The sequence below is a fragment of the Patella vulgata genome, chromosome 9 (assembly GCF_932274485.2).
Source record: "Patella vulgata chromosome 9, xgPatVulg1.2, whole genome shotgun sequence".
In the NCBI taxonomy this organism is placed as follows: domain Eukaryota; kingdom Metazoa; phylum Mollusca; class Gastropoda; family Patellidae; genus Patella; species Patella vulgata.
The window spans coordinates 9,004,683-9,028,375 of NC_065887.2; the positions used below are offsets into that span (position 1 = coordinate 9,004,683).

Sequence of the window (23,693 nt, forward strand, 5' to 3'; positions counted from 1 at the left end):
TCTATTATTTCGACAAATTATCACTTTGCAATATGCTTACTTGAAATTATCAATCAAGATCATCGGTTACCGACAAACACGTTTAAATTTTCACTCATATAGCTTATTATACGTCTTGTTTAATCCATGTTCTCGCTTCCTTGATTTCAGTGTTGAATCCACGACGGTTCGCGGCCGGTAACAATCCTTTTTTAAACTTTCCAATGACCTCAATTTTTATAACCACAATGGACCCAACAAGTCAAAATCATCTGATACAAATATTGAAGGGTGTCCCTAGTTCGTGCCTGTTTTTACTTCAAGATTCGTTCGCCTTAAAATTATGAATATTCACCAAAACCTTCTAGAAAATGTAAATGTGAACACCCTTCTTCGATGCTCAGACCGACACGTTAACACATTTTCCCATGCAAACGGGAAATAGGAATAAGGAAAAAAATTGCTATAAACAAACGGCCGACTAGTCTTAGTCCATATCTTTGTATCACAAATACTCGGGGATAGTGAGTTTCGTTACGGCTTTTTATAATCTGTTTAAGAGAAGAAATTTAAAAAAAAAATCATTGATAAATTGATCACAAAAAAGACATTATCACATCACTGTATTTAAATTATTGAAAAACGCGAATGATCCAATTTTCGCTTTCAGTAGACATAATTCACAATATTAAAATAATGGAAGTAAAAACAGCTCTTACTACTCGAAGTTAAAGGCCTACGTAAATAATCCTATAGCCTTTTGTTAATATATAACGAGAATATTAAGTTGTAAGATATTGCTCATCAAGATGAGAAATATTTTTATATCACTATATTGTTTGAAATATGTAGATAAACTGTATTCAAATAATCGGCTTTCAGACAGTTCAGATCTACTCCTAACGTCTATTTTCTTCTATTTAGCGACAATAATTGTGATCACCACTGTAAGTTCTAAAAATATCACTCATCAAGAGGAGAAACATTTTACTATGTTTAAAATAAATAGATAAATATATTCAAATAATGGAACTTCACAACTGTAACTACTCGAGATTGAATTGTTTTTACAATTAATACTCCTATAGTCTTTTTTTCATATTTAACGAGGACAAATATTGTGATCACCACTGCAAGATGAACGATATTACTTATCTAGAGAGGAAACAATTCACTATATTTGAAATATGCAGATAACGGTTATAGGAATATTATAGACTAACATACTCCAGTATTCTGGTGTTACTCTTTAACGAGAAGAATTATTGTATACCGATCATCAAGACAAGAAACAAATTAAACCCTGACTTTTAAACAGCTTTGTTTCTCTCTGATTCTTTATCTCACTCGATCCTCTTAACCTGTCAATCAAATAACAACCTTGAAAACCCACGAGGTTGGAAGGCGACCATACTCCTTGTTGCATACAACCGGGGAATCGAGTAATACACAGAAAAAATGTTTCTAATAAATCAAAAGAAATGTTTCTAACAGAGACTATTTTAAGGTTTTATTGGTGAAGCACGGTTTCCGGTGTTTTGGGGTTCCGCGAAAATTGCCAGAATTTGACTTCCGATAACATTATATCACGGTAACACTTTTATAACCAAAATATAACCAAATTAACATATTTATTTTTATAACCATGTGTTAGTATCATTCCAAAGACACAACCAAATTCGATCCAAAGGCAAACGAACCTTCACTGTACCTGACGATGTTCTGCCATGTTATTTTCGTGCTTTGGGTGGTGGTGGGAATACGTTTACAATACAAAACGTTGAAACAAAATACCAAGGTGATCGATTATCATAATGATAGCTCAGTTTCCCCATACAATCTTCTCAGATTTACAAGGCTACGTAACAATTTTTTTCAAAACACGGATTTCAGATTTTCAAAGCACGGATTTATTTCAAGAGGCACGTTAAAATAGGCCCTGGCTTCTAATAAACCGACATAATCATTCGCATTTAACAAAAATATTAAAGCGATGTAGCTTGAAATTATTTTAGATAATATTAACTGTTGTTCTAATGGCATTTAGTAATTGAACTGGAACATACAGGTCATAATGTCCTCTCATTTAACTATGACATTTTGTATTGCAAGGTGAACTGAACAGCTGGAATTAGAAATCTGAATAGGTCGTGGTTCTGCTGTTCGGGCAATATTTCCCTCAGCTAACTGCGTGGTGTATGTCCATCTCGATTAGCCCAGTTGATGCAGAAACGTGGGATGTTAAACACCATTTCACTTTTATCGCCAGTTTACCACCCCTGCATTTATCATCCATTGCTTAAAATAAGATTCATCATCCCGAATTGGATCCATCACAAAAAGATCTCAGAACGTGATCAACGTCTAGAAATAACCACATTAGACGTTTTAAAGTAATCTAAACTCTCACAGTTTTTTATGATTTGAATTAATGTTTTTTTTACTGGATTTTGAGAAAATAGAGCACGTGTATTTATCTGTGTTGGTTAGTAGACGTACTTCAAATAACATTTGTTTATTTTAGATTACAGGTATGTAGATTTATGTACACCTGTTACTGATTAAAGTTATGATATCACTTCACTAATACTGCTAAACATAACTGGCCGCCGAGAGACGTTTATATGCCGGCGCAGTACCGACTTTTGGGGCCCCCTCCTAGCCTCTCAGATCAGTCCCGTGCTTCAGACCATAAAATACACTACAATACATTTAAAGTAGCTAAGTCTCTAACTCAATACCATCCAAAATCTTCGACATTGAAAACACAAATTATTTGTCAATTCAAATCAATATTGATGTTGTGATCTTACCGGGAAAAGATGGGCTTCTGATATCCAATATTTAAGACAAAATAAACATTTTACCATTGGTACACGAATCGTGTACCATAATGCGTTTCAGGCCCATTCTAACAAGGGACTCGAAGAACGAGGCTAGACATTCAACAAGTCATATGTAACGGTGACGGCATATTCATATCGGGAGAGTATGCGCAATAAATATTATGTAGACTAGACTAACCAGACGCTAGAAATGTTCGTTCGATTCATTCTGACATATTTCGCCTAACGTAACTGATTTGAAATTAAGAGTAAAAATGGAAACGATTGAATGTAAATCAGTTTATATATATTCGTATTACATTATTATATACGACCCATTTGTGTCAATTTCTAGGTCCAAAATATTAGCAACTACACGTTATTTTTATAAAATAAAAGTCTGGTTTTATCCAGACACTGCATAATACAGCTTGGGACACAGGTCTCCATTTCCAGCATAAGACTGACGGGTTTATGTGGTTTGAAAACTTATCACAAATATTGAGTTAGTTGCTCAGCCCCCAGCTAGAGGATTTTAAGGGATTTTAACACAAAATTAAGCAGTTTTATTCTCCAAAAAATATCGGGATTGGCCCTTTAACACCGTTTTAATTGCTGTCACTCTTCTTACAGGAACAGGGTGAGCGAGCAGTCCAACGAGTGCGCAATAGATGTTTGTTATCGTACAGGTATAGGATGGCCGCACTCGGCAAACCTCGGCAGATTCCGGTACCCTACATCTAGCCTCGGCTGTATGACGATGAGCGATATGTGCCTACGCCTATACAATTGCGAAGCGGCACCGGTAACCAGGAAGTCGCGGATTCGATCCCGGTGTTGGCCGAGAACGTTCCTCGGATTTTCCGGCGTGGTTTCCCCTTGTCAGTGGCGCAGGACGCACACCCTGAAAAAGAACAGTGTCTAGTCGTTTGGACGGCACGAAACATTGACGTGCACGTAAAGGAACAATAATTATTGACAGTTACAATTCGATAAACGTGTAGATCGTAAAATTTCCCTCATAGCACACTATATGGCGTACGCCCGTGTTCATTAGCCCAGTCAGGGCATAACATTAGGACGTCAAAACCCAAATATCTTATCTTTTCAAGCCATCGGTTACATTAATCCTTGTTGATAATTATACAAAATAGTAAAATACAATTACAAAACGTACACTTTATAATACAAAATACATGCAGCACTATAACAATTAATATTTGCTATAATAATCGTGTAAACTAGTAAATTTAATAATGATATATTTTTCTTTTAACAACCGGCTAAAAACGCTAATGTCCCTTTGATGCTAGAGCACTGTTTTTGACTGCGATGTCATGTTAGGACACTGTTTTCAACTGCGATATCATGCTAGAGCACTGTTTGTTTTCGACTGTGATATCATGCTAGGGCACTGTTTTCGACTGCGATATCATGCTAGACAAATTGTTTTCGACGGCGATATCATGCTAGGGCACTGTTTTCGACTGCGACATCATGCTATGATTAAGGCAACGTATAACCCAGGATGGCGGTGAAGTATGTTTTGACTATTTATTATATTGATACTATAAGATGATAGTGTGTAAGACGACGAGGAGATGAATATAATAATCTGTAAGACCATAAGGAGATGAATATAATAGTCTTGTGTATTCAATATCCAGTATTCATAGTCTTACGTTAATATTGACTGACTTTAAGGTTCAGAGAGAGAGAGAGAGAGAGGGAGAGAGAGAGAGGGGTTAATGTCCACTCGACACAAACTAGGTCATTTCAGGACTAACACATGGTTCAATTTTATTTCAATAATTCACTTGCGCGTAGGAGGAAACCGGAGGACCCGGAGAAAACCCACAAGGTTGGACAGGCGACCCTAATCCTTGTCACGTACAACCGGGGAATCGAAACCACGCCATTTGACTCAATGACAGACCTTATGATACTACGCACACGTGCTAACCATTTGGCCATCCAACTGCCTAAGGTTCATAGAAAGTTAACACAACTTAACAACGCACCTGAGATATGTTGGGTTTGCTTTCAGCGCAGTTGCAGGAAAAAGAGTGGAGAAAATTTTCCGAGACGAACAATCTAAGAATGTAAAATTTTACTTCGTTCCCTACAACCAGACCCACTAGACTAACACAAATTCGCCGTAAAAATGGTCAATTTATACTTCCTAGAAAAGTTTCAGTATTGCTAGTCACATTTTCCACACATTTTCTGTAAATTTTCCGAGACGAACAATCGAAAAATGTTTTAGTTTACTTCTCTCTCTACACCCCGACCCACTAGACCAACATAAAGTCCCCGTAAAAATTGACATTCCCCTATTACTTGGGTGTCAGGTTGCGCGGTAAGGGCATGGCACTAGCTCACTGATAAGAGGGAGTTTTCAGGTTCGATCCCGATGTTGGCAGAGAAAATTTCGCGTGATTTCCCAGCCTTATTTCCCTAGGCAAGGGAAATGCATCCAGTGCAGTCCAGGTTAAAGATCCCTTGACAGTTAAAAATCAAAAATAGAATGGGCCGGTTGGTGCAGATAAGTAAGACGTTAAACCCTATTTGATTTCATTTCAGTTTTTGTTAAATTACTTTTTATTTCGATATTTCTTAATACGTTTGAAGAAAAGGGAGACTTTAAATTAGTTCCCCGTCCCCATGAAAAAACCGTTGTCCTGTCTGAGTGTTTCGTTGAGTCCCGACAAAAACAAAACTGATGATCTTTAGTCATCCGATATAGAAAAACACAAAGCTCATTAGTTAAGAGTTTGATAAAGAGTTGGCCATTCTTGCTATAATAATTCAAAAATAGATGATAAAAAAAGAAAATGTTGAAAATTGCAGTCAAGTTACTTTGTTCTGAACGGAATTGTCACTGTTGGAAGTTTGGACTAGAAATGGGCATCAATTGTGTCTGCACCGTCTATGAGAATTGGCGATCGTTTGATTGACAGACGATAACTCCACCCACATATTCTCGATTATCAAGTTAACATGCTCAATGGTTATGGTAGCCTCGCTTGGCAGGCCTTTCATCACCAGTTTCCGGTAGTGACATCAGTGACTAACGGTAAACGTTAGCTTGGTCCGCCATTTATTGATTTAATTTTAAATGGAAGACTGTTTAAATCCAAGCCATCCGTGGGTCTACAGAGTTGATTTTTTGGCTTGCCGTGTAAATAAAGGTCTAATTTATAATTTCTATAACATCTGAAGCCTAAATAAAGACTTGCAATAGACAGATTTAACACTTGCATAATGTATGTTTAAATAAAGGGTTTTCTTTAAACCTCCCACCGCTACCGTAGATATGGAATGTAACCCGCCATTTTTAACTATTGCATTAAGATAATTCTGAACAAAAATAGTTTTGATCAAATGGAGATAACTCTTCCTGAGGCGAAAAAAGCAGGTGATTTGAATTGAGGTATTGTATGTCGCTTTTTATATTCTTTAATACATTTCTTCTATATAATGTTAAGATTCTATAAAATTAGGTTATCTTGAAGCGATAAAAGCAGGTGAATTGAATGGAAGAATTCTATCACGCTTTTTATATTCTTTAATAAATTTCTTCCATGTAATGTTAAGATTCTATAAAATTAGGTTAGCTTATCCATACATTGAGAAAATAGAGCATCCTATTAAATATATTGGGTTGCGTTATCAGAAATCATTTTTTCTAGTCTGTTAAACATGGTGTTATTGGATAACAAATAATCATTTTTTTCTTTCCGCTTAATGTTAAGGGGAGTAGGTCGCCGAATGGTTCACGCGTGCGCAGTGCATCATAAGGGTCGATTCCTCGGTTGTACGTGACAAGGAGTATGGTCGCCTATCCAACCTCGTGGGTTTTCTTCGGGTCCTCCGGTTTCCTCCCACTGCTAATGACCTCTACGCCCAAGAGAATTAATGAAATAAAACTGAACAATATGTTAGTTTGGAATGACCTAGTTTGTGTCGAGTGGATGTTAAAACCCATTGATAAATCTTCATGGTGCTGATACATGTAAAGTATTATTATAAGACGCTAGGTGAAGTAATTGACATGGTAGTACATAAAACCCGGATGATACCTAATATGGCTTTATAAGGCGATCGGCTTTACTAAAATGGTTTTAATAAACGCTGTCATCAACAAAATAATTCTTAAAGTTCCACTATGATAACGTCACGTAATTCCCACTTCAACTGTGAACACATCAGCTTATTAATAAAGTACCACATCCACTGTGAATACACCAGTTTGTTAATAAAGTACCACATCCACTGTGTCCTTGTCAGTGGTGCACGACGGGGGACCTGTCAAGAACAGCTTTCTAGTCGTTAGAGGAGATTGACCAAAGTATCAAATATCGCATTTGCTCGTTAACCAATCGGGTTTAACGTCCCACCCTCTGCAACAATAATGGAAACGGGCATATTGCAAAAATGAAATGAATTGGGACTTAACGTCCTACTGTTCTGCTCCAACTGGGTTAATGAAGACGGGCATACGCCATACAGTGTGCTATGAGGTAAATTCTGCACGGACAGCGGTACTCTTGTCGATTCTTTTATCGAATTTCAACTGCCAAAGGATATTTTACATGCACGCCAATGTATACACGGGGCCTCGGCTTCTTGTCCCATCCGAACGACTAGACAGCTGTCTTTCTCAAGCCCTCCGTCCTGCACGTCAGACAAGGGGGAACCATGTCGGAAAGTCCCGATAAACTTGCTCGGTCAACATCGGGAGCGAACCCGCGACCTCCAGATTAGCGAGTCCGCGTCTTACTCACTTAATTAGCCACTGTGGCTCCGCGGCATATTGCATGCAGTGTGCTATGAGGGAAATGTTGCCCGCACAGCGACGTTTCAGCTCAATTTTCGTCGAATTCCAACCGACAAAGTGGAAAATCATTATCGTTATGTAAGAATTTCTTTTCAATAGCTATATAAGTATAGTTGTAATGATTCCAACTACCCGTCAACTTTAGATATTAACAACAACACACTTGTCCATGTCAGCTTAAATAACTCATCGATCATAAAAAAATACAATCCACTTTAAAATCAAAACATAATATTATCTTTAAAGGGCATTTAGGTAAACGTTTATCGGCATTTCCTGCGTGGTTTCCCATTGTAAGTGATGCAGTACGGGGGGGGGGGGCTGGCAATGACAGCTGTCTAGCCGTTCGGATGGGACGAAAACCCGAAGCCCCGTGTACACATTCGCGTGCACGTAAAAGATCGCTTGGCAGTTAGAATTCGATATAAGAGTAGACCATAATGCCGCTGCCCGGGCAGAACTTCCCTCCTAGTTAATTGTATAGCATATGCCCGTCTTCGTTAGTCCAGTCGGAGCAGAACAGTAGAAAACTAAACACCATTTCATTTCATTTCATATTTAGTGAACGCGATATATAATAATAGACAGCTTTATGGATAACATTCGCTAGGTTTTTTTTAATGCAGTTAATAAACCTAACGAATGTTTTTCCATAACGCTGTTTGTTATCAAAACATAAAAACGCAATCTTATCTATTTTAGAAGACACTATTCTTATACAGCGTGTATAGAAATGAAAATAAATTTCAGATGTCTTGAAACACATTTTGAAAGCATATAGTTACATCAGCGGATCTGGCTCATTAGCTAGAAGGTTGTGGTTTGGATCCCAGCATTGGCCGAGAGAAAAAAACCTGTGATTTTCCAACCTGGTTTCGAGCGCCGGACAATTAAAGGCGTCTAATCGTTCGGATGGGAGGCAAAGCGGATCTCACGAGTATGCATCGGCGTGTACGTAAATAACCCTTTACAGTTGGAAATGAAATGAAATAAAATTGGGTTTAACGTCCTACTGTTCTGCTCCTATGCTGGGCTAATGAAGACGGGCATACGCCATACAGTGTGCTATGAGGGAAATTTTGCCCGGGCAGCGGCACTATCGCCTACTCTTATATCGAATTCCAACTGCCAAGGGATCTTTTACGTGCATTCCGATGTATACACGGGACCTCGGTTTTACGTCTCATCCGAAAGACTAGCCAGCTGTTCTTGTCAGGCCCGCCGTCCTGCATCACTGACAAGGGGGAACCACGCCGGAAAACTTTACAGTTGGAATTCAAAATAAGAGCCGACCGTGGCGCCGCTGTCCGGGCACAATTTCTCTCATACCACGCTGCATGGTGTATGTCGGCCTTTATTGGCCCCAATGGATCAGAAAAGTAGGACGTTTAATCCCATTTCATTTCTTTAGTACACCATTCGCCCCCCCCCCCACCCTGCTCAGCTACATATTTTCTTTTGTAAATCAACACTTTTTATGAGAAAAGTTTCTCGGCCGTGAGCTTTATCCTTTATCGTCAGATGTGGGACAGGATGGCCACTCAAAGCACGGAGATAATGATATAGACATTATGTGATATCACAATTAATGCTTTGCATCCATGAAATTGAATCACAATGTCATTGTGTTATCTCGTAATAAAAATTGACTTCAAACGAGGTGTTGAATTTCTCTGTTTAAAAAGCTCAATGTGTATGTATATACGCCAAAATGACGATAGAAACCATGTGGGAGGGGGGGGGGGGGGAGATACATTGTCTCAGGAACCTGGCAAACCCCCTCCTGCAAAAATTCCTGGATCCGCCCCTGCATTCGGATGTAAAAAACAAAAAAAATACTGTTTCGAATTTTCTTATGATTTAAACTTGTAAAGATTGCATGACGTCATACATGAACACAACAAGCGAGGAGAATGATGTTATGTTTTGGCAGGTGTCTGTCAAAACGTACATATATATTACATTCATGCAATATGGTTGTTTTATTTTTGAACATAACGTGTTTTTCGTCCTAATATATTAATGTTAGATTTCATTTTGGCGCTTCTTAGATACAAAACTTGCCAGACGTACTCTATCAATTTCTGTATCCCTCGTTCAGATAACCTTGGCTAGTTCTCAGAAATTAACGGAGCGAAAAACTGTATAAAAGTTTAGTTTATATTTAAGTCTCAAATAATTTGTATATTTTGTAATTTCATATGTTCTTGTTGTATAAATGTTCTGTATGTACATAAATTAAATATTATTTTTGTAAATCTGGAAAGGAGTCGGTTCTATTTCAGTAACGTACCGCTACCAGTTCCCGTGATTGTAGAGACTTGATATTTTCAGGGGTTGTTCAGGGGGACTAGCCGTGACCTCACACCAAATTACAACCGAATCGGTCAATGGCGCCATGACTAAGTAGGTGACGCTGATCGCTTAATTGAAAAAGACAAGGCAATCCTACTTGAAACGCGAAATGAAATGAACTGAAATGGGGTTTAAACGTCCTACTGTTCTACTCCGACTGGGCTAATGAAGACAGGCGTGTGACACTACGGCCCACTCCTATTTTGAATTCCAACTGTCAAGGGTTCTTTTATGTGCACGTCAATATGTACTTGGTACCTCGTTTTTCCGTTCCACCGTAACGACTAAATGATGAACTTTCTCGGCCAACGCAGGAATCGAACTCGAGAAGTCTAGGTTAGCGAACCAACGTGACGCGGACATAAACAGTAACTGTATTCTATAGAATGTTGTGCACTGCTTATCCGGGCTGCCCCCCCCCCCCACACCTCACCGTATCAAAATAGTGTTTGTTGCTAAGACTATGAAATTGTATGTCTTGTTTTCGATCCGATCCTCTAAGAGAAGAAAAGTAAAGGCTAACTTGACCCACATCACTTTTGTTACCTGCTTCAAATCACATGAGTCTTATTTTATTTTTTATATATTTATATAGTGACAAGTGACGTTTGTTCTATATTTACATGTAGGGTTGGCAATACGAGAATGTGTTGATGCAGGTAATGTGAATGGATGAATGTAATGGAGTATAATATCCTACATTTCTGCTCCAACCGGGCTATTGAAACAAGGACATACGTTATGAGAGAAATTATGCCCGGGTAGCAATTGAATTCCAACTGTCAAGGGTTTTTTATTTACTTGCATGCCGAGGTGTTCACGGGACCTCGATTTTTCGTTTCCATCCGAATGACTAGACACTGTTCCTTGAACGCTCTCGGCCAAAAAAGTAAGAGGAGTTGTAAATTAGCCACTGTAATTACAGTAACGTCAAAAAACACAACAAAAATATGGTTCTGAAATTTTGTGTCATAAATTTTATGTTGATAAATTTAACTATCTTCCTTTTATTTGTATTTCCAGGTCACCTGTCAAAATGTGCCTTGTGGCCAGCATCTGCAATTGAGAGAGAGAGAGAGAGAGAGAGAGAGAGAGATGGGGTTTAACGTCCACTCGACACAAACTAGGTCATTTCGGGACTAACACATGGTTCAATTTTATTTTCATAATTCGCTTGCGCGAAGGGGTCTTTTAGCAGTGGGAGGAAACCGGGGGACACGGAGAAAACCCACGAGGTTGGACAGGCGACCCTACTCCTTGTCACGTACAACCGCATCTGCAATTGAAGGCCTGATCTTATCAAACTCTTCACCTAATACCCTACATATTTCGGCACTAATTTCGATTAGCTACCGAGCCAGCTGGTGTGTGTGTGTGGGGGGGGGGGACTCTCGATCTTCACGAATACTAAGTCTCGCGCTTTCCAGTTAAAATGTCTACCTGTGATAGTCAGGTTGCAAAGTTCAAGGTTCGTTCAATGTCAAGGTTTCCGTGGAGGTCGCCATGTTTGATTTGAATGTGTTTGTGTCACTTTAAGTTCGGGAATTGCAGACCAGTCCAGCAACGTCCAGATGTTGTAAAACGCGCGGTCGATGCTTCGGGAACATGTAGGGCCAGCAGGGCATTAATCCAGCAGTGATTATCCCAGTTAGTGCGTAGTGTTCAACCATATTTCATTTCATTTGTATTAAGAGTAACGTTCCCCTTTCAAACTTCTTCCCAAGCTCTTACAGCTATGGACAAAGTTGAAATTACTATATTCTCCAAGAGACAATATGAAAGCTTTGGACATAAAATTTATTAGCAAAATGAACAAATCATAATTACAAATAGCGAGATGTCGGTGGTGGAGCATTGTCAAAATTGACAAATATCTGGAATGACAAGAGTACAGTTAAACAGCTTTCAAATAACCGATTATTAGGGATTTATCACCGGCATTTCGAAATACCCAATAACACCGAACAATACCCCTTAACTCTAACTTTCAATATTTAGAACCACAAAATAGTGCGGAAAATAGCTTTATTGAATACAGTTTAGAGCATTGCGTGGCTTCTCATTTTCGATCATCGGTATTTAGTGCATTCCGTTACACACTATACATTTATCGCAATTGCATATTGTGACCGTGATGTCGATGTAGTGGGTGTTATTGAGTAATTACATGCACCTCTTTATCACTGTAAAAATAATACGATTCACTTGTGAATGTGACTTTCACTTATGAAAATATATGTCATAAAATTATATAAGTCAACATTAGTAAATTATATCGGAAGAGGTTAAAGGATTATACACTAGTTAATAGTCGCGGTCTTAACACCTTCGGGGCTGACATAACGCTTACTCAATGACTACCGTCTGATTACTAACCATGTTAATGAATTAATAAACATTATGCATATAAATTGTATCCTATCGGCGACGTAAAGCATATAAATTGACGAAGCAGATAATTTTGAGGCAGAAACTGTTATTTGTAAAAGTCCGTACGACCAGTACTGTACAGTCTCAATCTGATTAAAACACAGATGGTATTTCGTTTCGTTTCTTTTTCTCATAGTTCAAAATTTCGTTTTTCTTGTCTTTACTACACTAGGATCTGGAAGAGATGTTATATAACCCACGTTCTGGTTGATGTGAGGAATTAGCCAATGAAACGGTCTGTTGCGGCTAGATCTGGCGTGTGGTGCATCGAATCCCGGGTATCCCACTAGAAACATTAATGTTAATTTGTTAATCAAATGTTTGATGTCATAGGGTCAAAAGCCGCTCGTATGACCCCTGATGCGACCTCCCACTACAACCGGTTAGATCTTCATGTAGTAGAGGACATCGAACGTATACAAAAATGAACGAAATATTGATCTGCATTTTAATCAGATTGGACGAGTCTTTGCCAAATCATTTTGAACAAAGAATGCGACTTTACTGAATAGAAATAAAGTTGACTAGAAGTATATTAAATAAATCGGTCACAAAATAAAACAGTCAATACAATTTCCTTAAAGATACATTATGGGAGATTGATTAGATAAAGAGCGGGCAGTTATCACTATAATAGTTAAAAACTTGATAACGTAAAGGGAACTTGCTAAAAATTTCGGTCAAATCGATCCACACTGAACCGAGAATTTACAATTTCCTTTAAGATACATGATTGGAGAAATGATGGGAGACTAGATAAAGAGCTGGCAGTTCTCACTATAATAGTTAAAAACTAGATAACGTAAAGGGAATTTGCTGAACATTTCAGTCAAATCGAAAAACACTGAACCGAGAATTTACGATTTCCTTAAAGATACATGATGGGAGAATGATGGGAGACTAGATAAATAGCTGGCAGTTCTCACTATAATAGTTAAAAACTAGATAACGTAAAGGGAATTTGCTGAAAATTTGTCAAATCGATCCACACTGAACCGAGAATTTACCGTTTGAAATTTCGGCCTAGACTCTATCATCATTTCTAAAGTCGGTACAATAAAAAACATAGTCTCGGATATCCATTTCATGATTAAATCATGAATGAAAGTTGAGCAGCAAATCGGATCCTAATCCAGTAAATTTCGTAGACTAGCGATGACATCGAGAGTTGATTATGGTCTGGATAAGTTAATTAATGTCTAATTTATAATTTAGGTAACATTTCAGGCCTAAAGAAAGACTTGAAATCGGCAGATTTAGCTCTTGAATAATGTATGTTTAAAGCACACAATAAACATAAATGCGTCATCTTGTCCTCCATGAATATTATTTCTAATTAAAGACAAAATCCAAATTTCAGAGATGCTTAATTTACGTCAGCATGATGTAGCTTTGTTTTAAAATTATCCACTTTGACACTTAGAATCCGGTAAACACACAACACTGGGTCATTTGTAAAGACGATCAACATCAACATTGTAATAGGGTTTAGCAGAAACATGAAGATATATCTCAATTGTTGTTTTTTTTACTATGGTCACGTGTGGAGTCCGAACGGTCATTGATTCTTTTAACATGCAAGTGTATATAGATGGACCTGGGAATAGACATACGTGCCATGTCCGCCCCTGTGACCATTTCTACAATAAATTAAAAACATTTAAACCAGGGACGGTCCTGCTAAAACTTAATGTCTTTTCATTCCACCTTGTCCTGCTACAGTTTGTCCTCACTCTCTGCACCGTAACTAAAATAAACAGCTGACACAGCACGATTAGGCTCTGGGTTAGGATAAAACTCAATGTGCAGATTTCCGGTTTGTTTGTTAGCTATAACTTGAACCTTGTTCGCAATTTTAACGATTCTGTCTTTAACGTTGTTGATAAGGCTCATGACTCCTGTAAATGATGCATACATCGGTTCCCCAACAGTTAATTCCAAACTCTGTAAACTGGTGCATTTGTTGAAAAGTACCTCGAGCCCAGAAAGGTTGATGAGCTTGTTTTTAGAGACCATCAACCTCTCGATGTACTTACAATCATGGGCAATGGCAGACAGTGCAACACTGGAAATCTTCATGGAGAAAAAGGACGATCCACCAGATATATCCAAAATTCTCAACAAGGGACACGAACGGACCAAAGTAGCAATAGCAACGTCTGTAATGAGGTGACATCCACGCAAAGACAGTTCTTGTAAATCTGGACAATTTTGGGCAATCTCTATAATAGTTTCATTAGTGACCTTGGAACAGAAACTTAAATGTAAAGTCTGTAGATGAGAATGATCTTGTAAGGAAAGAAGAATTTTATCCATGTCATCCAGAAGGGTGGAAGCCAGAGGACCTTCTTTTGAACTTTGAGATGTCTCTTCTGTTTCATTGTAAGGACTCTGTTGTTGATCTAATGATTCTGATTGTTCTGGTCTGTTCATAGACACTTTAATTGCGTTTTCTGAACTTGGAAGTATTTTTGACATTGTACTATGTTGGTCATTGGATATTTGTGAATCTTCTACCACTGTGGACATGGGGAGTGCAGAGACTTCTGGGTCTTCGGTTTTTGTATCATCTTCCATCTTGGCCAAAGCACTGACAGTTGCTTCGGTTTGTAATGATTCAGCAAGTTCAGTGTCCATATTTGATGCTTCAGAAGATATTTCTGGGATTCCATCTTCCTCCTTAAATTCAGCTTCATCATCTACAATATCACAGTCTTGAAGATGTCTGTATTTTGAGATGTTGATGTCGTCGACCCTATGACATGTCTCTAGGGACAAACACTGAAGCCATCTACAATTTGCCATCAGGAATCCCACACCTGTAGAAGTCACCTGAGCACACTCTGAAACTTCCAGATCCCTTAAATATTTAGAATGCTTCCCTAGAGCCTTTAAGGAAGCATCTGTTATGGACAAACATCCAGCAAGTCTCAGTTTTGACAAATTTGGACAGTTTTCAGAAATGGCTAAAATGCACTTATCGTCCATCAACAAACAGTAACTGACATACAGAATTTTTAGCTTCCTACAACCCAGAGCAATGGACTCTAGCCCACTACTGGTGATGCTGCAGCCCTTTTCCTCTGGGTCAGTTTTATTTACTAGAAGACCTTCCAGTTCTTTACAATTTGAAGCAACATAACCTATTCCTACATCTGTTATACAAATACATGACATGATATTTAGTGACTTTAATTTGGGAGAGTTTTCTGCGATTACTTTTAAACCTCTATCGTCAATCATAGTATAAGCTATGCTCAAACATGTCAAAGTGTGGACACTTTTATTCAAACTTTTGAAACCATTCACAGTAATTTTATCAGCACCTGTAATATCAATTTCTTTTAAATTAGGACTACACTCGAAAATTCCCGCTAATGTAACATCAGACAATTCGGTGGCATACAAATCACAACCTTCCACATTTCTACAGTTTTGAAAAGTGTTCAAAATTTTATCATTGAGTTTATCATCATCTGCAGGACATGCAAAGTCCTCAAAACTCAAATATTTCAGATCTTGAAACTTGACCACAAAATCCAAACATTTATAGATATTAATGTAACTACAGTGATTTAGATTTAAGTTCGCTAGTTTCGGATATTTTTCAGTAAGATAAACAATCGCATTTGTCGTAACATTCGTCAAACTAAAATCAAGGTAGGTAAGTTTTGAACAATAAATATCTTTATGCATGAAAGACTCGTCTGATAAAAGCATTGTAAAACCAAAAGTAATCTCCTCAACCAGATCAGCAATTGGCGCCAACATTTTTAAGAAACTGGCATCCCCCATTTTTTCACCAAAGCCACCATTGTCTAATTGCAATGTTTTCCAAAGTGAACGATCATAACTGAGATTATGCCACAACCGACACGTCTTGCGCACAAATAACACAATAGTTTTTATGTCTAACCACTGATATATGCGCAAAAGAACACACTCCGGCAGATCACAGATATTAAAACTTAATTCTGAGGAGGATGGGGAGTAGCTTCGATCTGATATAGGAAGAATTATAGAAGATCTTAATGATTCTGTTGTGTAAGATGATGCTGTCGTTGACCTTAACACATCTGTACCACATGCATCAATCGATTCTGATGAGTTTATTGATGAACCAGACTTTTGAAGGAGTCCTGCTTGTGAGGTGTCTGAGTCAGTTGTTGCTGTTGCTTCAATCACATGTGGATTCTTTGGTGATTCATTAAGTCCTGTATCAAAATTTGCTGATGATCTTGTACATGGTCTCTCTGTGGAGTGGACAGTATTTGATCCAAGACATGTTGTTCTTGACACACTACTGTTTCTTCCAGAAGCAAAACCCATAGAGTCCGCAACTTTGTCAGATGACTTTTCAATAGCTTCATCCATAATTAGTTAATCACAAGATAAATCTTTAATGGAATAGATATCTAACATCAGAAACAATCATCCTAACACTCATTACCTAAAAATCAATGGGACTGGCCTGCTTCATATCTAAAAAGGATGTTTTTTTATGTTGAGTTCACATAGCTGAGAGCTTTATAAACTTTGTCATGTTGCATTTCTGTGTTATAATCGATTTACTGGTATTTTTTTTTAAAAGCTAGGCGTACTTCTATGTTTTGTTGAAGGGTGTTGCTGCATTGTGTAACAATGGACTAGATCATTTTGATATTTCTATCAAATTCTTTCATCATGTTTGGACTAGTACTGTTATGATATATCGTTGAATCGTGAGACGTTAAATTGATGTAATGCGATTTTTTTTTTATATTTTTTGTTTGTTGCTTCAGTAAGTAACCTGTCACTCTTAATTGTCCATGTCACACATGAAACATAAGCAGTCTTAAATTGTTTTGGTCTTTATTTTGATCCACATCAATATCGTGATATAAAACAGTTTTATTTCCTCGACATTGGCAGGACTAAAAATATCAAATATTCATTTATCCTCTTGTTTTCTTGGTAAATATTGGCCTGGTTATGAGTTGTGATACAAATTATATACAGCACCTGAATCGCAATAGTGACTGCATTTGCAATACCCAGCACTAATTTGGACAACCTGGTTACTATGTTATCATATTTCTATATTCATCTGAAAAGATAAAATATGCAAAAATAATTACTAAAGGACTCCCAAACATATAATTATTTCCAATAGCCCTCACTGGAAACAAGTGGTTGCCATGCAAGATACGCCCACATTTTGCAAGAGATGGACAGAGCTGAATAAGTGATTTTTTGTCAAAATCAGAGTCCATAATACAGGAAATTTACAGTTTGATATGCGCTAATATCAAAATGAACTGAGATCTGTGACATATAAACATAGTTTCATCAAAATGAGAATAAAAATTATGATGTCTAGATTGTCCACAACCCTGTTATTACATAAAATCAGAAAATCTATGAGTGGCAAGTAGCCGTCCCAGATTTCTCTCATGAAGCGACTAGTTTCGTTCAGTTCGAACTCATCAAGCTATAATTTTTACCTCACCAAAACGAAATTTGATCATTTATATAACCGATTATGATCCCACTATTGTTCAATTCAGTAAGCTCTCCCAAAAGAAATGGCATCTATTATCCTATTCGGAAACAGCCCAGGTCATGCCCTATATTCTTCGAAAAAAAAGGAAAAAAGCTAATCACATCATTTAGAAGGCTGATATGTTTTACTGTGAGCAGAAATGTTACAATACAAATAATTGGGCCTTTCACGACTGATCCTGATTGAGACATAAATGATATGTCACGTTGGATAGTATTTGAGAGAGAGAGAAATGGAGTTTTAACGTCCACTCGACACAGACTAGGTCATTTCGGGACTAACATATGGTTTAATTTTATTTCAATAATTCTCTTGCACGTAGGGGTCTTTAGCAGTGGGAGGAAACCGGAGGACCCGGAGAAAACCCACGAGGTTGGACAGGCAACCCTACTCCTTGTCACGTACAACCAGGGATTCGAAACCACGCCAGTTGACTCAATGACAGGCCTCGTGATACAGCACGCACATGCTAACCATTCGGCCATCCACCTCCCCTGGATAGTATTTGAACCATTTTAAATCGAAATGGATTCACACTTAGGAACGAATGGCTACACAATTTCATAAGATTTAGTCCCGTAGAGTTCCCACATTTTTCTTATTTGTATCATGTTATTACATACTTTTACACAATTTGCATACAGGGGGCCAGTGATTTTCATGGTAAGTTTCGGTCAGATTTTCATGAAATTAGAACGTGCAAATTTGAAAATCGGATGTCAACAGTGATTTGTGAAGCATAATTATCTAAACCTGAATATAGCATTCAATCTCATCATTTATGCCCTATGACCACAGCTATGTTGAGATGAAATGGAGTTTAATTTCCTACTTTTCTGCACCAACTGGGAATAGCATGAAGTGTGCTATGTGGGGAAATTCTGCCTTCTGCCTAGACAGTGGTGCTATGGTCTACTTTTTACCAGATTAATCATTGAAGAAACCGGGACATTTATTATTCTGAGCAGACTAAAGCTAAATTCGACTCCGAGCATACAATTTGAAATAATAAAATTTGGTAAATAAATACGATTTTAATCGCTAAGTAATAAGAGGAATTATAGATGAAATACAATTAAAATCATATTATTGTCTACAAGATAACAATTTCTTATTAAAGGAGCTCCTATTTTAGTCATACGTTTTCGTTTGGTATGGCGCGCGCATTTCACATAAATTTATTTTTTGTGAACTAACTGTTACATTTCGCAAAATTATACCCAAGATCATACGTCAATTTCTATAAAGCCAATTGCATTGTAATTCCAGTTTTAGGCCTGTATAATGCACATTCGGCACACCTCGGTTATTCCTACGAAACCCGAGGAATGCCGAATGTATTGTGTACTGAACTATATTTAGATCAGAAGTGATGTGCTGTCGTGCTGAATTAAGAGTGTTTGTAGCAAACACTGTTTTTATACATTATAATCACTAGTTTATGTGTTATGTGTTTTTATTTTCAATTGAAAAACACCTGATTTGAAAACCGGGACATTTAGACACGTGAGAAGCCTCAGGACGGGACGACAAAAAGGACCCCAAAAACCGGGACGTATGGTAACCCTAGTCCTGCACCACTGACAAGGGAAGACTCATAAGCTATAAATAACCATCAAGAAGTCATTATGGGTCAGCGTGAAAATTGATGTTGCTAGTAGCCCATGATTATTTATTATGATATAGCTATATTTTTATTAATATAGAGCGAAGCTCTAAAGCACCGCGCAAAGAGCGGTGCTTGAGCAAAGCTCTTTTCCGGTAACACAGGAGCGTAATTGAAAAAGTCACTCACAGACTGTTGATTAAAATAAAATTCAGACAGGAACCGGATACACTGGGCAAAACAGGCAATGCGCATGTCAACTTACCAAATCTCGCCCAAGCGAGATCACGTAACTAACAAAAATAATTCTACACACCAACTCTCGCCCAAGCGAGATTACGCGCCTCATAGAACTATTTCTATGACGCCTCTAATCAATGACGTCATATATTTTTTACGTCAATGAAAATAATTCTCACACCTCTTTGTTCTTTTTTTAAAAACAAAATTAATGTATAAAATTTAGATCTAAATAAAAATTACTTTTGAAAAACAAAATTATTTAACATTTTTTGTATCACTTGAGAAAATTAATCATGAAGGTTTTATATTTGACAATAATCAGCTTCGCTCTACTCATGCAGGCAATCCCTGTTACATATTAGTTATCTGCCCGGTTCGAGTATTATTGTAGCCTACATTATCCAGACGGCATTAGCAACACAAAACATGAAAATTGCATTTCATCAGTAAATACTGACCATTTGAGATTATACTTACCGCTTTATACCAAATGAACAAATATTAATCTTCGAGTAACATCATTATCATTATCTGTCTCATAAATTCATTATTATGAGTCATTTTCATCGATCGATCTGACCGCTGCTTGTCAATTAGAATTGCCGAGAGTTATCCCGGAAACGGAATCTCTAACGTTAGAAAATATATAAAAACTTGACGACGTTCTATAAACAAATATGGCTGACTTTTGTTGAGAATTTAGGAAAAACTGAAGTTGGTGGGGAATTCACGAAATAGAAAGAATACAATTAGGTATTTTATAATTATTAGAATGTTATTCCAAATATTCAGATTTATAGAACATCGTTATTTCGAGTTAAGGCGTAAGCTTTTCCTAATATAAAGTAAAACAACTTCCCATATTGACGATTGTTGGGAGTTTGTTGAGTAATTTGAATTACTTTATCAGTATAATCCAACAAGTTCGATGTTACTCTTTGATATTCTGCATGCGAACAGTCAAAAGCTTTGTTCAAATGTTGATAACTAGTTTACTTCTTTCAGTGCACTGCAAAATTAATGATTACAGATTATGTATTTACCCACCTCGATCAATTGATTGAACTAGAATATTGAATTCCATTATTTTTTATGCTCACATCAGCTGCACTTCAATATGTAACAGGCATTGTTTAAAATTTATGTCGGTCCGTCGCCTATAAATAACTGGACGGACCGACATCTTTTTATTTTGAAGATGGTGGGTCGGCCCTGTTAGCCGACTATTTTCATCATGGATATTTTGTTCATGGTTCTATCAAATTTATATTGCCCCTATTTATATCCGAAATATATTTCATCCAGATATTTAACAGTATTTCATTACCGGAAATGAAAATAAAATTGTCTACCGAGAGAAATTATCATTGTAGGAGTGAGATCGTGCTTGCAAATATCAGCACGCTCCCAGAGTTCGTCAGAATATTATTTAACCATCTTGATCAAGTGTGGAATAGATGAGTGTGTGTTCCGATAGTATGCCTTACTTACTGTCTTATTTGTCTTTATCCGATATTGAATACACATGCATAATCCCGCATATTATATTCCTTCAATGGAGAGATCCAAACACGTATGCTACTAAACTAGGTCAGTCCATCTACTGTAACACTGTAAATCCGTTTTCCGAGCATCTCGGAGAAGAAAATTCACTGACTTAATTCCATCGTTTCAGGAGGAAAACACCGCAAATTTGGCATGATGGACCCACAAGTAGCTGTTTAATGTATGATTCCCATGTCATTCTCCAATAAAGTTCACTTATTTAAGCACAATTGTTCAGATATTAATTACCGATTCTACCATAGCGATGTATGTTTTGTTTACACGCAGTCATCTGGCAGACTGCGCATGCTCATTCGACTATTTTATATAGCCGAGTAATTGATGATGGCCGTTTTGCCGTCCCGTCCCGTAGCACATTTAAAAAAAAAAAGAAACAAATAATAATCACGCCGTAAAAAATAATTCTGTATAGAATGCACCGAGTCCAGTTATATATTCAAATTCAACAGTTGTTCTCTGAACCAAATACTGAATTAGAAATTGATAAAATGGACACAAATGTATCGTTCTTCTTTCTTGCGACAGTGGAGATAAACGTCAAAAGCTGAGCAAAGACGATTCATGTGGTTACATAAGAAAAAAAGGTTTTAAAAAATATTCACAGATTCAACTTGATCATCGTTTTATTCTTTCTGTTATTCATATTCCATCAAGGGGAAATTTTATAAAAATTGCCGAAGTTTTACTCCATGCATCAAACAACTATTTTATCATTGGTTAGAGCCGTCTAAACGCGGAGAAATTGACAGTAGCTATTGGCTAACAGCACGCATAAACAATCTTATTTGCATTTTGCATATTATTTATAGTATTATTAGCTGAAGTTATTTTTAAGTCGATAGCCGCAAGGACCAACATAGTACCATGTTTTTTGCAGAGTATAGCATGTATAGCGCAAAAGCAGACGATATATTATCAACCTCGCACGTACTGTCCAGTCGGCAATTGAATGTAAATAGGATAGACCATTTAAATCTTTTGTGTTAATAGTCCTGTAATTAATAGATAACATCTGATTGGTCGTAAAATGCATTTGTCATGTTTGTCACTTCCCGTTTCTTCACATGCTTGTTACACATCTCCCGTAGCAATGATCTCTGTGTTAAAGTTATATTTGGGATGTATTTAACCAGTTCTATCACATATTTTATAATGACTGACACCAATATTGTCCTTTAATAGAAATGCTAAACTACAATCATGGACTGTTTGCAATTACATCACTCTGTATATTTATTTATTTATTGATAATTTTGCAGTCCATATAATTTCTTTTTCAAGATAACATCATGATGAAAACTCAATTACCATCAAAAGGCCAGGAGCCATCTATGTACCTACAGAGACCATCTACAGGAAAGTCACAAGATGTTCGCCACATTCTTACCAGAACTTTCCGTGAGCTGTATACAAGAGATACCGTCCGACCAGAAACTGTTAAAAACCTTCAGGTATCAAAAGGCGGGGATGATCCTTATCATGAAAAATATGTGGAATCTTTACAAAAGGTAAAAATAAAAAAATATAAAAAATAAAATTAAATGACGTATGGATGTCTTCTATGTCAATGGTAATTCATCTTACAGTACTTATACATGATGGACGTCAGATGTGTATCCTATCCTAATGACCTTTTCCTTGACGGTCCTGTTGGCACGGATCCTAATAAGTGCAAGTAGGCCTACCTTAGCTTGAAAAGTAACAAGTTATTTGCCCTAATCACTCAACTACCTCATACTGTAACTTATATGATGTTTATTATGCTAGATATTTGATGGCATAGTTACTTGACCGATGTACATTCTGGCTAGGTTTCAAATCCATTCTCCTTTGAAACACTCTTTAGATTCAGAGTCTACACCCAACTGGAATTTAATGTCAAAGTGGTGGTACCATAGTGAAGCATATTTACTTTACAAACCTAAGTTCAAAAATGAAAACATTACAATGTTTAAGACTTTTTTTACCTATAATACTGTAATTTAGAGCAAAAAAACCCCCAAAACAAACCAAATAAAATTTCTGTTTTTATCGGATTGTTTTCAGGTTTATGATGAGTGGCAAAAAAGAATGGATGAGTCAGCCATGTTAGAGCGTCATATAATGCAAGCTCAGGCTCGTGCAACGTCAGCTGATGAAAGAGAATTAAATCAGACTTTAACTAGCTGTGATAATTATAGTGAACTCGGATTACCTCCAGGTTAGCTTATAGATAATATAGTGGGGATGAATGGCCGAATGGTTAGCTCGTGCGCATTGTATCATAAGGTTTGTCATTGAGTCAACTGGCGTGGTTTCGATTCCGTG

General features: G+C 37.2%; 2 protein-coding genes across 2 annotated transcripts in view; one reads left to right on the top strand and one right to left on the bottom strand.

Annotated features, from left to right (window-relative positions):
• Window positions 1-11,777: 11,777 nt before the first annotated feature.
• Window positions 11,778-17,007, bottom strand: LOC126832400 (uncharacterized). Its single transcript, XM_050563158.2, has one exon. It carries the CDS (start codon window positions 16,801-16,803, stop codon window positions 14,146-14,148), a length of 2,658 nt encoding a protein of 885 aa, XP_050419115.1. The 5' UTR covers window positions 16,804-17,007; the 3' UTR covers window positions 11,778-14,145.
• A 3,484-nt stretch (window positions 17,008-20,491) lies between these two features.
• Window positions 20,492-23,693, top strand: part of LOC126832397 (deleted in lung and esophageal cancer protein 1) — a 41,575-nt gene continuing 38,373 nt past the window's right edge. Inside the window, exons 1-3 of the mRNA XM_050563153.2 lie at window positions 20,492-20,573; window positions 22,668-22,894; window positions 23,433-23,586. Coding sequence (XP_050419110.1) covers window positions 22,676-22,894; window positions 23,433-23,586 — 373 coding nt within the window. The 5' untranslated portion in view covers window positions 20,492-20,573; window positions 22,668-22,675. The remainder of the gene's footprint in view (window positions 20,574-22,667; window positions 22,895-23,432; window positions 23,587-23,693) is intronic.

Coding starts and splice junctions, on each gene's coding strand:
- LOC126832400 (XM_050563158.2), bottom strand. CDS start 16,803: ATGGATGAAGCTATTGAAAAGTCATCTGACAAAGTTGCGGACTCTATG.